This window comes from Thalassophryne amazonica, chromosome 13 (genome assembly GCF_902500255.1).
Source record: "Thalassophryne amazonica chromosome 13, fThaAma1.1, whole genome shotgun sequence".
NCBI classification, from domain to species: Eukaryota; Metazoa; Chordata; class Actinopteri; order Batrachoidiformes; family Batrachoididae; genus Thalassophryne; species Thalassophryne amazonica.
Window position 1 is genome coordinate 75,729,306 of NC_047115.1, and position 16,195 is coordinate 75,745,500.

A 16,195-nucleotide genomic window follows, 5' to 3' on the forward strand; every position below is an offset into this window, starting at 1 on the left:
CGTCTGCCATGGAAGTAAATACCCAGATTTCCGGGAATTCCCGGGAAACTCCCATCTCTGAGCAGGTAGGGGCAATGGTTTCACAGGACAGGATTCACATTCACTAAACACGCTTGAGCATCTGTCTCGGCTCCATTTGGTGGAGTGTTACTTCATTTTCTGCACTGTAATACCACTACATCTTTATAAAGAAAACAGTAACTGCACATTACATTAGCATTTAGAATTCCCTTTAGAGCAGTTTTAATTTTTCAGTGTTTTCATTGTTATTGTTGTGTCTGACTAACATGGATGCCCTTTTCTGTTTGCTGCAAGTCAAATCTACCTACGGGTACACTTGAACCTGATTTTAGGTGGGTAGCTGCTTTTTTATTATTATAAGTTTAAAAAAAAATTAATGTGGGTGCAGTAGGTGTGGATATTTTCATTCAATAAATACATCATTTTAAAAACTGTCCTTTGTTTTTAAATCTGGTTGCCTTTATCTTATGCTACATTAAATGTAGAAAGAATGTAATGAACAGATTTGTACCACTATAATTAGAATTTAATTTCAAAAAGTTTGAAGAAAGACTATCCATTCTTTGTTCAAAGGCATTTTGTAGTCAAAGACGTACCGCATTCGTTCTGTAGGTGGGCCGGTGTAATGCAGCGGACTGAGGTATTCTTTGCTGCAAAACTTGTCAACTTCATCCACCCAATGGCCAGTTAATGTTGGGGGACAAACCACCAGGGAGGGGAGGGGACTGCAGTCTGCTGCTTTTGTCTTTGCATACTCCTGTTCCCTAAAAAAGGTAATGCAAAGTAAAACAATGTATGCAAAGTAAAACAACATACGTAAGTATCCAAAATAAAAACTAGAAATGCTGTGTTGAAAATTCCTTATTCCATTTCATTCCTTTTAACCACCACAGGGCGGTGCTTAGCACCTGGATTATCCCACGTGGGCATGTGCAGAGGTCAAGATCTTCTACCAACAAAGTGAACGTGACCTGGATGAAGTCTGCAACAATATATACAATATATACAAAAAAAACAATATATACCTAGCACTCTGTTCTTTCTGCATCTCTCACGTAGAGCAGAATGGAATATTTCGGATCGCTTGTCTTCTGAGCCTCACAACCATTTTTGTTGGAGCTACGCATACACGTCCCCCAGAGGCTGCAAGAAGACTACTTTTTTCAGCTAGAAATACCACTCAGTGAGTAAATCAGCTCACTGCGAGTATACGTTGGTGGCTTAGCTCCTCATCGTTGCTGTTTGTGTTCAATTAAACTGCATGTTGTGAGTGTTTCCCGCTCAGTTTATACAGCAACTATAGCCAGGACATACTGCGCTACCTTTGGCCACTGTAGTGTGAGTGTGACCTGTTCCCTGCTGCATCATCACTTGGGGCTCCAACATTCTCCAAATCTGTGAACTTTGCAAAGAGCTCCATAACTCCCAGCCAACAGGTGGTTTTTACTTGCAATGCAATCAACTCACTGGTGATGAGAGCTTGTCAATCCCCACACAGAGTGGACAATATTCTCTCTCTCCCATGTTCATAGTAATACAAGACTGCCTTACGGTCTGTTCCTCCAGCTGATGGGAAAGCTGACTGCAGCGTCAGCAGTCATACCCGAGACTCCTGTTTTTGTGCCCCTTACAAATTTGGCTCCACAGCAAGGGCCTCGACCCCAAGCTGTACCAAAACAGGTCTGTGCATCTTCTTGGCCAGTGCCTTCAAGATCTTTGGCCATGGGCCGACAGGGAGTTCATGACAAGTGGTGTTCCTCTAGCCTCCCCACACTCCCGAGTTCATTCTAACAGATGCCTCACTTTCAGGTTGGGGCGCAGTGTGCAACTACAAAATGGTCAGGGGTGTCTGGAGCTCTTGGGAGACTTCAGCACATCACTGTGCTAGAGCTGCAGGCTGTCCGGCTAGCTCTGAGGCATTTCTCCCGTGTCTTAAAGGGGAAAATGTGCTTGTTCGGTCAGATAACACATCAAGTCTACCATATGAACAATCAGGGGGGCACCAGGTCTGTTCATTTCCTGCAAGAAGCTCAGAAGCTTCTCCAGTAGACGTTGCCTCACTTGAAGAGCCTCAGAGCTGTGCATCTGCTGGGCGTGCAGCACTGTGCTGCAGATTTGGTCTCATGACAGAAACCCCCACAGGGAGAGTGGTAACTGGAGCCAGATGTGGTTCAGATGATCTGAGAGAGGTATGGCAAGGCGGAAGTTGATCTGTTTGCCTCGAACGTCACAACACAGTCAGTTATGGTTCTTTCAGAACTGAACAGCTCCTTGGGGCAAGACGCTCTGGTTTACCCTTGGCTGGGCCATCTTCTGTATGCATTTCCTCCTCTTCTGATGATCATGCCGACATTACACAGGATATGATTTTTTTTTTTTTTCCTGGAGCAAGGTATCGCAATGTTGCGATGACCATCTCAGGCGTTATTGCGTTACTATGCTAAGTGGGAAGGATAAACGTATTCCTGGTGAGGTTAACCACAAACATTATCCCTATACGATCAAGCCGGTAGCATGTTACTGAATCACTGTCATTCAACAGAGGGAGAATATCTCTCCTTCCTGTGTCTTTCCAGCATCATGTCTTTTTAAGACACTAAAAGGCTTCTTAAAAGTCCTCCTCCCTCCTCTTAACAGTTTTGCACCTTAGACTCTCTTAAGGCCTTTCCAAGGGAAAATTCTAAGAAATGTGGTTCTTATGGCTTCAACAGGCAGTGTGACCTGTGTACTGAGCAGGTATGGAGGTGATCAGCACCTCCAAACCTGAGATCATGGTCCTCTGTCAGAAAGTGTTGGATTGCCTGTCTGGGTCAGGGGAATGTTACTGCATCAAGTGGAGTATATTTAGTATCTCAAGGTCTTGTTCATGAGTGGGGGTAAGCTGGACCATGAGATTGATAGATTGATTCGGTCAGCAACTGGAATTTTATGTATGCTGTACTGAACAGTTATGGTGAAGAAGGAACTGAGCCAAAAGGGGATGCTCTCCAGTCGACTTACACTCCTGTCCTCAGCTATGGTCACAAGCTTTGGGTAATGACTGAAAGAATAAGATTGCAGATACAAGCGGCAGAAATGACATTCCTTTGTTGGGTATCTGAGCTTACATTTCTGGACAAGGTGAGAAGCTTGACTATCTGGGAGGGACTCAGTAGAACTGTTTCTTTGCATTGAAAGGAGCGCACCTGGTGAAGATGCCTCCTGGTCATCTGCCTAGGGAGGTCTTCCAGGCACGTTCAACTGGAAGGAGGCCCTGGGAAGATCTAGGACACGCTGGAGAGATTATATTTCCAAACTGGCTTGGGAACACCTTGGGATCCCCTGAGAAGAGTTACAGGACTTGCCCAAGAATAGAGAAGTGTGGGATGAGCTGCTTGCTTTGCTGCCACAGCAACCCACATAAGCAGTTGAAAAATGAATGAATGTTACAACTGAACTTATTCTGTACTACTCACAAATGCAATGTTTGACACAACTACAAGGTGGTGCTTTGTAAACATATATGAGTTGATAGGAGGCAATAGTGTGCTGGCATTGGAGACCTGATTGCCAAAATCATTACAGTACCTGAGGTAGTGATCTCCTGCTAAAATACAGATGGACTGTAGGGTCTTGCCAAGACCCATGTCATCACACAGGATCCCATGCAGCTTATATTTGTTCAAGAAAGAGAGCCAGTTCACGCCATTCTAGAAAATCAGAACATACGATGCTACATCTTACCGAAAAATGAGCTGCCTCAAGGTAAAGAGGCAGCTGAGACACAAAGTGTAGATTTGTCCCATTGCTTTAGCAGTAGATACATACCTGCTGGTATTTCCTGAGCTCAGCCTTGATAGGTACAGGGATCTTGTAGCTCTCTAATTTTCTACCATCTAGTAGTTGCTCCAGGAAGTGGCGCTCTCTGGCCTTCTGGCGAATAAGGTCAGCAGACATGGCAGGAGGGTCTGGTATACCAGCCTAGTATATAAGGGGGCAAAAAGCAACAGTCCATAAAGCACTGCATAATCACAAATTGTTATTTTTATTTTTTTTTACTTTAGACACTCAAAGGACAATGTGACAAAGTATATGCTTTAACTACGTAGTCCTACCTCTAGGGGCAGCAACCGGATGAGTGTAGCAAAACACTGTGTGGCCATAAAACGAATGCTATCGCTGGGGTCACTCATACGGCCCAGAACAGGTACCACCAGCAACACTATGTAGGGCACAATATCTACATCCAGCTGCTCTATGACAGCTGCAGGTATGTCTGTCAAGGACAGTCCCACTCAGAAATAAAGACAAGATTTGAATATTTTATTGATGCAGCATACATGCATACATCTTTATTACATACGATGTGTGTGACAGAACTACATGCTTTTGGAAAACAGCTTTAAAGAAATTAACAAATTGGACTAGAGATGAACTGGAACCAACATTTCCAGAACTGAAGCTGGCTTGTGAAGGATACAGGCCAAAGCCTCGATGGCGCCTTCTTGCTTGTTGCTGTCATCAATAGCAGCGAGCCAGGGTAGAACGCTTCCAAGAAAACGGTTCATTGTCTCCAGCACTGCTATCTTGCTGAAGACTCCAACACAACGTGCTGCCATGTGACGTACTGCTGTGTATGGGTGATGCAGGCAGGTGAAAAGATGGGGTAGATGTTCCAGTAGCTACAGGGCATAAATGGACACATTTGAAGAAAAAAAAAAAAAAGGTCCTTGAACTCTAACAGTCATCTTGACAATGCTCTTCTCAACTTCACTGTGGAGATCTAATACCATTTGAAGCATTATTCTACTCCTTTGATAAGTACAAACTGGTAGATTAACAAAGTATACAAGCATGCAGCCATCTCACCAAAGGTCTGAGTTCAGGAGCCATAGCAACAGCCATAATTTCCAGTACTTGTAGAGAGTTTATCAATTCTTGGGCTGCATCATCTCCCCTATCCAGCTGGACCTGCCTGTCTAAAAAACCATTAGGACAGTAATACACTTTCATTCACTGGAACACAAATGACGAAACATATCTGCCACTTTATGCAAAGGACATTATGCTACTGGTTATATAGAGAGAACTGATGGCACACATGCAATTTTTTCATTAAGCGTTGCTTGCAAATACCATACACATGTGCAAGAACCAGTCAGTCAATTTGATGTCTGCGCTCGAAATGAACATATACTATGAAACAATGAATAGAAATTCGGTAAAAATACTATTCATTTTGCACCACTGCTGTTCTTTTGTGAAACTTCCAAGTGCAACAATACAGCTAAATATAAAACTATCGTCAAATTTTTTACATCAGCAGGGAAGATGTCAACACTGCCTGTTGTGCACTGCTTAACATTGTTTTTTACTATAAGTAAAAAAAATTATATACAAATATAAAAGAAAAAAATATTACTCTGATGGGATTATTTAAAAAAAAAAAAAGATTAAGTGTAAACCAGTTGATTTATTTAATTTATTTTTATACATGGCGAACTAAAAATTAACTGAAGCTAGTGGCACATTAGGGCAGGTAAAGTACACATTTCAATGTTATGGTTTAGAACAAGGACAGCCAAAGTGTGGGCCATGGGCCTCAGTGAGCTGTGAAGGTACGGCAGGTGTACTGTGAAGCCTTTAAAGTTTAAAATTACCCCAAAATATTTAATTACTTTAATATATAATCCAAAGTTTTATTTTATTCATCTGATCTAGTTTAGCATATATCAAAATAGGTTATCTTTGTAAAAATTGTTATCATGATATCTTAATCCTTTCAAATTTCAGACAGGGTTACAGTGTCCTTAAATTTGGGGATGGGCAATTTGCAAAATAGCTGGCAGTATCATTTATATTTTGGGACAACCATCAAGATGACCACTATAGCCCTTTAAAAAATAAAAATAAAAACATTCAACTCCAGATAAGATTCTGCAGCAACTCAAGATGGTAAAAGGGCTTATTGCCATGATTGTCAATACAAGACTTAACATTTTTAAAACAAATCTGCTGACAGTTGAGACAAAGGCTAATGTGTTGGCACCACTAAACTTATAACAAGCTTCATAGTTTACCTTCATCAACATCTCTCCATGATTATAATGCAACAGCAAACGGTCAAAGCAAACATACCAATGTCTTGTTCATCATTCACCACGGCCTTCAGTGGTCCCACGGTGTTCTCCCACAGATATGGCAGAGATCTGGTCATTTCTGAGCCAAAGTGTTTGGCAATTGTTGTTAAGGAGAACTCTGCCCCTCGTCTCTGAATAAGAAATGGCTTCTTGCTCTGAAAACAAATGAAAGGGGATAAAATAAAAGGAGCCCTCTTACCAACATCTATATGACAGAGCTTCAGTTCTCTCATAACTCTGTACCTCATCATTATCACAGCTGACAGCGCTACCAGGTGGAAGCTCTGTGGAGGAGTTTTTGGGGGTTCTCGGGGCTGGGCCCCTCTTACTGGTGATGGCAAATACTGCCCTTTGGTGGCGGTACAGAGTAATGATGCCGTGGGTTTTGCTGACCATGTGCTGCATGCAGTCTTTGTCCAATGTACTGCCTAATAACATGAGGGCAACAAAAACAGAATACTGGTCAGATGCAAACACAGTTCTAAGCTGCAGAGGAAACATGTATGATGGCTGCTGCAAATACCATTTTAAGTTTAGAAATTCAGACACATAGATTCCACAGTTTGGTATTTTGTAAGTCACTTGATGAAAAAAGAAAAAAGCATGTCAAAGAAAACAATGTGTAATTCTAGTGATAGCTGAGATCTACCTCTGGCAGTTTCCTGTGTGAAGGGTATAGGGCAAGCAGAAGAAGGGGTGACTGAGGAGTCCACACAGGCAGAGGCACAAAGGTTTTTGAGGATCTTTGGGTTTGGGCACGGCGAGCGTCCTTTACACTGTTGTAGCAGCTTGGCTATGAAAGCAGCAGCATAACTCTGGATCAGGGAATTTTCTTCTCACTTGATGGTCTCCATCAGAGGCCTCACCACTGGGTTGAGCTTCTCAGGGAGCACTTGCAGGTTAACGACTGCACAGGCTATGAACATGTGCACACGCAAGTGCAGGTTCTGCCATTCTGTGCTGGTTTCAGTCACTGTTGCTTGGGCTTGTTGCCGTTTACAGTCTAGTGTCTGCCATTGTTTGGACTTCACATTCAAACCAGCTGTTGACTCTGTAAAGACGCTGGTTACCTAGAGAATAAAGGAGGGGAAATTATGTAATCAAGTATACTGTTCAATTTACTGTGGTTTTAAAGAGGACAATTTGCCCTTTCAATTAGGTTCAAACATACAGCAGGTAAAGTATTTAACATGTCACCATTTAATTAATTCATTAATTTAATTCATTATCTCAGTAAATATATTTCTTTAGGTGCTACTGACATGAACTTTTTACCAGATGCCTATAACAACCCAAGTAAGCCATGGATACAAAGAAACAAAACAAAAATAAGTAACAAATAAGTACAGAAATCAAATTATGTGTAACAATGTGAAACGAGGGGAAAAGTAATGAACATCTTAAGAAAAACATAGAAGGGTAAGACACCAGCTAAAATCTATCAGTAAATTGGAAATCAATCCTGCCCTTTGTGAGTGCTAATTAATATCAGCTACTTCAGTCCCAACTGGACACCTATAATAAAAGGTGACGTATTACCAAGGTGTCACAAGAAACATCTTATCTAAAAACCATGAGCTCTCTGAAGATCTTCACAACCATATTGTTGTAAACATACTGATGCCATTTTTACAGAAGGATTTCTAAACTTTTGAATGTTCCAGCAGTCACAATCTGGAAGTGGAAAGAACATCATTTTAGCATAAAGGGGCCAGGTGCTCCTTGCAAAATTTCAAAATTATCAGAAGAGTTGTCCAAGAGTCAAGGACGGCTTGTGGAGAGTAACTCAACAATTGTAATTCACTCAACCACCTTGCCCTGTACACACATTCACCACGCAAGACTCCATTAAAGAAGAAAGCAAAACAAAACAAAAAAGCATATTTAAGCTTGTTTAAAGCTTGATGCACATCATCTACAAAGCCTGTGAAATACTGGGAGAATATAGTCTGGTCAGATGAGAATACAATGGAAATCTTTGGATGCCATGATTCACACATCACTTCAAAAATATACCAACAGTGACATTTGCAGGTTAACATCATAGTGTGGGGCTGGTTTTCAGCAAAGATGCTAGCAGTGTAGAGCAGAAAAGGCCCCAAAGAGAGGGCATATTATGTTTATTATGTGATGTTTTTACAGATACAGTGTTGGTCGGCTCATGTAGGAGCCGCCCCTGCTAGTTATATAGCGTAACTGAGTGCATTCGGTCAGAGAAAAGTGCAAGTCAGCAGAGTGAGGGATCACAGTAGAACAGTTAATTAACAATGCGACGAGTGGATGAAATGCGAAAACGCGTGCATACATTAATATACTGTATTTACGTTTCTGCAGCCATAAATCATTTCTGCTTTTCTGACGTGTAGCTTTAGCACTCACCATATGATCATTGCGTAAACTAGTTGTAGCATTTAGCTCATCTGCCTCTGATCGAGTGTACGACACGTGTCATGTTAAAGTTAACGCTCCGGCTCGTTAGTGTAATGTTTACAATGTGTGTTACATAAATGCTGCCATATGATAGTGTTTGTTTCTGTTACTGATAGCTGGTGAAAATTTCAAGTTATTAAAAGCTTTAAAAATATATTTACTGAGAAAAATGGAGACGTTCAATACTTATTTTACCCACTGCATTTAATTAGGTTCTACACTTTTTAAATATCTTAGACCTCTGAAATATTAAGAATGGGCTGACAAAATATTTGTGTGCATCTTTCAATGGTGCAGCACAACAAGTATTTATGAAGACAATATCAGAGATATTTAAATATGAGAATTCTGCAGTACCAAAATATAGCAGCGTTGTTCAATTTGTACCAATATCTTGAAACAGCAACACTGTTAACTTCATTGACGTCCAAACTTGGAAAAACTCTGCACACTGCTACAGGTTAAGCAGCTAATACTGTATGTTGTGAATGAATGAATCTTGTAGAGCAGTTTGTCATGTTACACAGTTTAAAAAAAAAAACTTGAGGCTTTGTTCAGGCTATCAGTTCAAATCAGACTGAAAGCATATCGCAAATCTGATTTCACTGAATGAATGTCCACATTATATGTAGCAAATGACAACATCCATTTTTGTATCAGTATTGCAGTCTTCACCTGCAGTTTAATCCACAGATTGCTATAATGTATATTAAAAAGTAGTTTATGTGAGCGAAGCAATCTATATATGTTCAATAAAGACTTTCTACCAAACAATCAAGCAAAACCAATATTTACGGTTTAACAGCGTCTGCAGAAGACCCTGCGTGTACATGAGCTTTTGACAAGAATGGAAGTTGTGCAAATCAATGAATATTTGTAGATCACCTTCTGTGCATTTGCTGGTATTAATGAGAAATTTAAGTCCATAGAAAGTTAGCGGATGTTAGCATGTACACTAATGCCACAAAATGTCTTGTAAATGACTCCAGAGGTGTTGCTGGGTTACAAAAACAGCATTTTCAGTTTTATAAGTGTTTATTTCGCACTAGCTTTTACATAATATGTAACAAAGAAGATATATTTACACACAAAATTAACAGAGCTTTGCAGCTAGCTACCAGCCTGTCATCATGCTAACATCCGCAAAATGTCTTTTAAAGAAGATCAGAGGTGTTACTAGGTTCCAAAAAGGGCATTTCTGGTTTTAGAAGTGTTTATTTCTAACGAGCTTTTACATAATATATGAGAGACATGTATATAAACACAAAACAGAGCGGTGTTGGAGAGACCACTGATGTCACAGTGCAGCTCTATTCTGATCGACTGTCACCCCCACCATTCAAAAACAACAGGGAACAGATTGTGACTTTTTAACCTCTTATGCCACGTTCACACCAGACCCCATGCACGAGATAGCGGCGAGAGGTTGCCATGTAATCCCCATGGAAGGACGCGTTGTGGCACCACAAAAGTCCAAGAAATGCAATGGACGTTAATAAAGCGATTTTGAGCAATTGGCAAGTTTGTGGTGCAATATCTTGTTACATCGCGTCACCCTCTTCCCCAAGTTGAAAAATCTGAACTTTTTCGTCTTGTCGTGCTGCGATGACCAATAAGGGACTGGATATGAAGTGACGTGGAGAGTCTGGAGTTTATACTTGATGTGGACATGTCCCGTCTCTGGCAATCAGCCTGTGAGCAGGACTTATGTCCCTTTTGTGCTTTATTTAACACAATTATGACGAGTGAGCAGCAGCCAGTTTTTTTTTTTTTCCACATGCGCGCGAACGAATCGTCCATGAAGATAATTTCATTAACTACACAGATGTATAATAAAACAAATGGTGACTGGTTAATAACAATTATGACAGAGTTGGAGGAGAGAGCAAGGAACTGCAGCAGCAGCCAATTTTTTTTCTTCGTTCACGTGCAAAGGCGACAGGAGGTCCTCAAACTGGATCCTAGAGAGGAAGAAGTACTGCTGAAAGCGGCCGTCATCCAGATGCAGCTCCTGCAGCAAATGATGAATCTGTGGCGTCCGGTGTGAACGCGGCTCAAGCAGAGTGACACACTGGGCGATGGTGGCATGTCCATCTCCAGGCGAGGGATGTGAATTTGTAGCGTAACGTGGCGTCCGGTGTGAACGCGGCATTAAAATATGTCAAGGATGGCCATCTATGAACTTGTCCAAGGTTTGTGCCCTAGGAATGTGTCCCTGTGAATTTGAAGACGGGCAGTCTTCAAATTCTGAAGAAATTCTGAATTAAAAAAAAAAAAAAAAAAAAGCTCAGTTTTGTCCTTTGTCTCCTGTCTGCAAAAAAAAAAAAAAAAAAAAAGGGGGGGGGGGGGGAGCATCCTGCCGAGTGTTTGAGCATAGATCTGTAAAGACCACTGGAGTGGACACCAGCCTGCAGAAAGTTGACTTACATTTTTCTTACAATCCTTCAACAAGTGTATTTTATAAGGTAATAACATTTGGTAATTCAGACATATGAAACACTATATTGACTGAAATGGTAAATCAGAAATAATCTGTTTGTTTTTTTGTTTTTTTGTTTTTTAAATCAAAAACACTGAAATGTCTCGACCGAAATGAGACTAAACTACATTCAGTTCTCTTTTGACAAAAACTACACTAACATTAACAGACTAAGTCAACTACAACATGACTAAATATGACAAACTAAAAATGACATTTGACAAAAGACTAAGACTAAATCAACAACAAAAAAACAAGTGACAAAATTAACACTAGTTTAACATTACTGCCTAACGCGACTTGTGCAAAGGGCTCTACTTAAATCACAGTGTGTGTTAATGTGTGTAGTGTATTTGCAGCTGATCTTACCAGGCTGTTTGCTTGATCAATGGTGAAAACACTACAATTCAAATGATCTTGGATGTCGATATGGGCTTCAGATAGCAGGCCAATGAGCTGTTTGCACTCATTCTGCATGCGTGTGAAGGGGATGGCAATTTCATCATAGTACAACTGCTCAGACAAAATGGCAAGAAGACGAGGCTGCACCATAGCTGACACCTGCTGGCATTCCTGTTAGGAAGAGATGCCAACATTTAAAAGCCAGTGGCCAGCTTTCAAATGCCTGACAGCATGACATAATCCTGGAATTTGTAATGAATTCACAACAGACAAAACCCAAACAAGTTCTTACCTTCTGTAGTGCAGCCCACTCACAAAGCACCAGAGCCACAGCGATATGCTGCAGCGCCGACTTGGAGTCAAGGTGGAAGAGCAACAGCTGCCCCAAAGACACTGCTGGTTGGATTTTCTGAGATGCGGCATTGAGCTGAGGGTCACAAATGCATCTACACAGAGCCCCAAGCAATCTGGAGAAGAAGACCGCAAAGAAAATAACTGCAAGGACTGCTGGCATTCTGCAACATTTCATCTTGCAATTCAAGTTTTTTCAGTTCTTGAGAAAAAAAGACAAGTGATTCAACAACAAGGTGTCAATTTCATCTAATGACACATTAAACTCTGAGCTTATGAAGGATTCCATTCACTGTAATGAAAGTCGAGTGGGTCTGAGCTTTCTGCAGCCAAGCACGTGGAAACAAAAAGAATGAGAAGTGGCCTTATGCAAGGATCTAACCCCAAAATTCTCCCTGGCATGGCTGTATTACATCACAGATGCTGAAGCTGATTGTGGCCATTCTAGACAATGCTCGTTATCCGTCAAGCAACTCCACAGCAGGTTTCAGGTACATCCAGGAAATGGCTGGGGCACAGAGAATATGTGCCATCTACTTTTGATGGATGCTGCTTCTGGTACACATGTGACTGGGCAAACCAGGTGGCACTTTACATCATCAAAAACTGACAATACGGCTCACCGGACGTCCTATGCTCTATGTATCACAATATTGATACATTTAAGTGCTTTATACTGCTTATATTACACTACATGTAGAAATTGTAGTGTGTGCTGAAGCAAAGTGGGGTTTTTTTTTAAACTCACCAAGGGTGTGCTGCTGTTTTTAGCTTCTGCCTGTGCCACACTAACAGCCAGATGATGCATACAAACTTAAAAGCTTAAATATTTTTCTAAAACTCACTACAGATGTGCTGCTCTTGTTTGTTGCATCACCAACATGCTGTATCAGAATCAGAATGTCTTTATTGTCCCATAAAGGAAATTAGTGTTGCAGCAGGAGCACACAAAAGACAAGGTACACAAAGACAATAATAAAATTAACAGTAAAAATAAGACCCAATTAAAAGTCTAAAATCAGACATAATAAAAACAATCATATTAAAAAGCACCATACACATACAAATGTCAAATGTTCAATCCAGAATTCATGCCAAAACACTATGAAGTATTGCAAAAGTGCAATGTGCAAGTAAGCAATAGTAGTGCAAGAAAAGCAAGAGCACCTAAGGTCTAATTGCCATTAAGTAATAAAATTGCACTGGGAATAAATGAGACCTGAAATCTTTTTGTCCTCTTCATAGGAGCCCTAAAACGACAGCCCGAGGGCAAAAGCTCAAACTCCTTTTTTTCCAGTGGGTGAGTAGGACAATCCAGAATAGCATTAGCCTTTCTCAGGACCTGTCTGTTATAGATAGACATTACCCCGGCCTGCTGACTTCCTGAGATTTTTCCAGCAGTTTTGACAAGACTACCGAAATGACTCGTAAGACACAGCAAGACAACTGAAACTCTTAACATGATCAGAACTGCTGCACAAAACAGCGGACTAACTGCTCGGCACTTCCAGTGCTGATATGTTGAAAATATGGGGACGGAAATACCAGTATGTGTACTGAATGTCTTATATCAGTGGTCCAATAATAAACAGTATAGACCCCTACTTTTCTGCATAATTCAAATCACCAATTCATCATTACAATGTACATTTAACTAAATGTTTGCCACCAGTGACTCCCCCCGCCCGAAAAAAACAAAAAACAAAAAAAACACAAAATTCTGAAATTGTACCAGCTCTGTATGTAGAGACCCAATGACAGGAACAAATGCAGCATGACCAGAAATGATAACTAAACACGTTGCAAGGCTTACGAGGTCTGTTAGAAAAGTATCAGACCTTTTTATTTTTTTCAAAAACTATATGGATTTGAATCATGTGCGCTTGCATCAGACAAGCTTGAACCTTCGTGCGCATGTGTGAGATTTTTCACGCCTGTCATTCGCCTGTAGGCAGGCTTTGAGTGAGCACTGGTTCACCCCCCTCGCCGGATTTTTATTGTTTAGGAATGGCGGAGCGACTGCCGCTTTGTTCCATGAAAATTTTTTCAGAAACTCTGCCAGACAGCCAGATGGAAACCATTTGGAAGATTCAGATGGCTTTCGGTGAAGATTCTATCGGTATCACACGGATTAAGGACCATTAAAACTGGATTAAACACGGCCCACAGCGGCGGAGGGCCGCCCACGCCCCGAGCGGCCATCGACAGGCTGGAACGAGCAGATCACTTCCAAATTTAAGGCTCTGTTGATGCAGGACATCGTGTGACTAGCAGAGAAGTTTCAGAAGAGGTCGGGATCAGCACTTTATCGGCACATTCCACTGTTAAAGGAGATTTTGTAATGAAAGACGTGCGGACAGATTCGCGCGTCGGGACGCAGCTGCTCATGGCGCGGGACAAACACCTCCATGTTGGAAACCATTCGTAAGATTCAGACGGCTTTCGGTGGCTTGTCAGTCGAGTGAGTATCCGAGAAATTGTTTAACAGCTGGGCATGTTCCAACTTGTCCTGTGAGACTTCCAGGAATTGTGTGCAAAACATGTAAAATCGTAGCTGCCTCGTACACCCGTTGCTACATTTATTTGCGCACGCCAGCGGCTGAAAGACAGAGTGTGCACAAACATCTAACACCACTCGTTTCACACTTAGAAAATGTGGCCATTCACACTATTAACACGACAGTCAGCAGAATCACTGTCATGCTGACAGTAAAATTTGTCTAAGTGCCCCACAAGTGTGGCTTTGGTGTGTGTGCTAAACTGACAGGACCTGTGGCTGCCGACAAAAGCAGCTGTGGAGATCTGTCGATCTGGACATCCCAGCTGGGCAACAAGTACCATGTTTGGACGAACATGGACGAATGGACATGTGGCAGCAGATGGACATGATCAGAGCACATTGCTTCTCATTCATATCATTTCATGACCGTACGTCAGTGACCATGGGTCATCTACAGAGGAACAGACGGATCTTATTTGTATTGCGTGCTTGATAAATGTTTTTTTTTTGTTTGTTTTTCTTTTTAAATGCGTCCATGTCCTTTCTGATATGAAGCAGTTTCCCTGCAGCTTTCACAAGACGGCAACGATAGCTCAGTGGTAAGGTTTCTGACTGGAAATCTGAGCTTTTGGAAGGCGCGTGTTTGATACCCATGGCTGGCATATAATTTTTATTTTTCTCTCAACCACATCATGCAGTCGCTGTGAAAAGCTGCCGTGTTCCCGCATCCCGAACTGTTGCAGCATGTAATTCTTTTTTCTTCACAGCAGCTGCGCAATGTGTAGCCACATCGTGCAGCTGCTGGGACTGTGTTCCCACGTGCACAAACAGTCACACCAGCATCGTGCACGCCTACCCATCGACGCGATGTTTCATGGTGCGCTCATACGAGCTCTACTGCCGTGAGTCGCCCTGGAGTTGTACGCATTCGCACTATGTGCCCTTAGATATTCTGAGATTCAACTGCAGTGATAAAGCCAAGATATCACCCAGTGTTACTGGGGAATCATAGTTTTAGGCAGCGAGCCATCCTGCCGTGATTTGGACGTTCAAATTTCAAAAAAGGCAGCCGATTAAAACAGTGGCTGTTGTGTTCAAAGTCGTCTAAAATGCGCAGTTTACCAAAGGAGCCATCTGTGTGTGTGCGTGCGGAGTCAACTGCCATTTTTTGGGTTGTCTTGATTAGAACAACTTGACTTTAATTAAAGTAACATAACCAGAAGTTGTCTCTGGCCTTTTTGGTCTTCAGTTGTATGCCAACTTGTCATTACAAAAACCGAATGACACTGACAGCAGTAATAAATGTTTATGACACCTTCATGACTGTCATGTAACAGTTATGACAGTATCATGTCACTATTGTGATGATACCTTCAAGTAAAGTGTTACCAGAAAAACTTTATAAGCTGTTATCTTTATTATTCATTTTAAAAAGGTCAAACTTATTTGTGAAAGATGGGACAAAAATGGCTCTTTTGACAGTAAAGCTTGCACACCACTGACCCAGACTGACTCCAAATATTAGTAAATTAAGTACTTTTATTTATTTTTTGGTGATTTTCATGCCATTTTGGAAATGCTCTCCGTCTTTAAAATGGTACATGTACTCGGGGCGGGTCTGCCATCTGGTGTTCAAGAGACGACACTTCAGCCACTCACCAAATAAGGGCACCAATTACATGTGTACAAAAACATGTATACCATTTGGTTCTTTTACATTTGCGCATTTCAGCATTCTAAAGAGCTAAATTCTGAGGGGGAGAGAGAGAAAATTTCAGAATCTACATCAGTGCAGAGTTTAGGGGTACAGAAAGAAGTAATGTGCCAGCTACAGGGGGTTTAGACAAGCACATGCAATGAGTTGGAGTGAGTTGAGTCAGTCACAGGACAGGT

General features: G+C 41.5%; 1 protein-coding gene across 1 annotated transcript in view; it reads right to left on the bottom strand.

Moving 5' to 3' along the window:
• btaf1 (BTAF1 RNA polymerase II, B-TFIID transcription factor-associated) overlaps positions 1-16,195 on the bottom strand; it is a 64,873-nt gene that overhangs the window by 32,582 nt on the left and 16,096 nt on the right. The window contains 11 exon segments of the mRNA XM_034184667.1: positions 618-785; positions 3,589-3,710; positions 3,829-3,981; positions 4,116-4,264; positions 4,481-4,682; positions 4,870-4,979; positions 6,139-6,295; positions 6,384-6,568; positions 6,790-7,210; positions 11,419-11,622; positions 11,744-11,918. Coding sequence (XP_034040558.1) covers positions 618-785; positions 3,589-3,710; positions 3,829-3,981; positions 4,116-4,264; positions 4,481-4,682; positions 4,870-4,979; positions 6,139-6,295; positions 6,384-6,568; positions 6,790-7,210; positions 11,419-11,622; positions 11,744-11,918 — 2,046 coding nt within the window.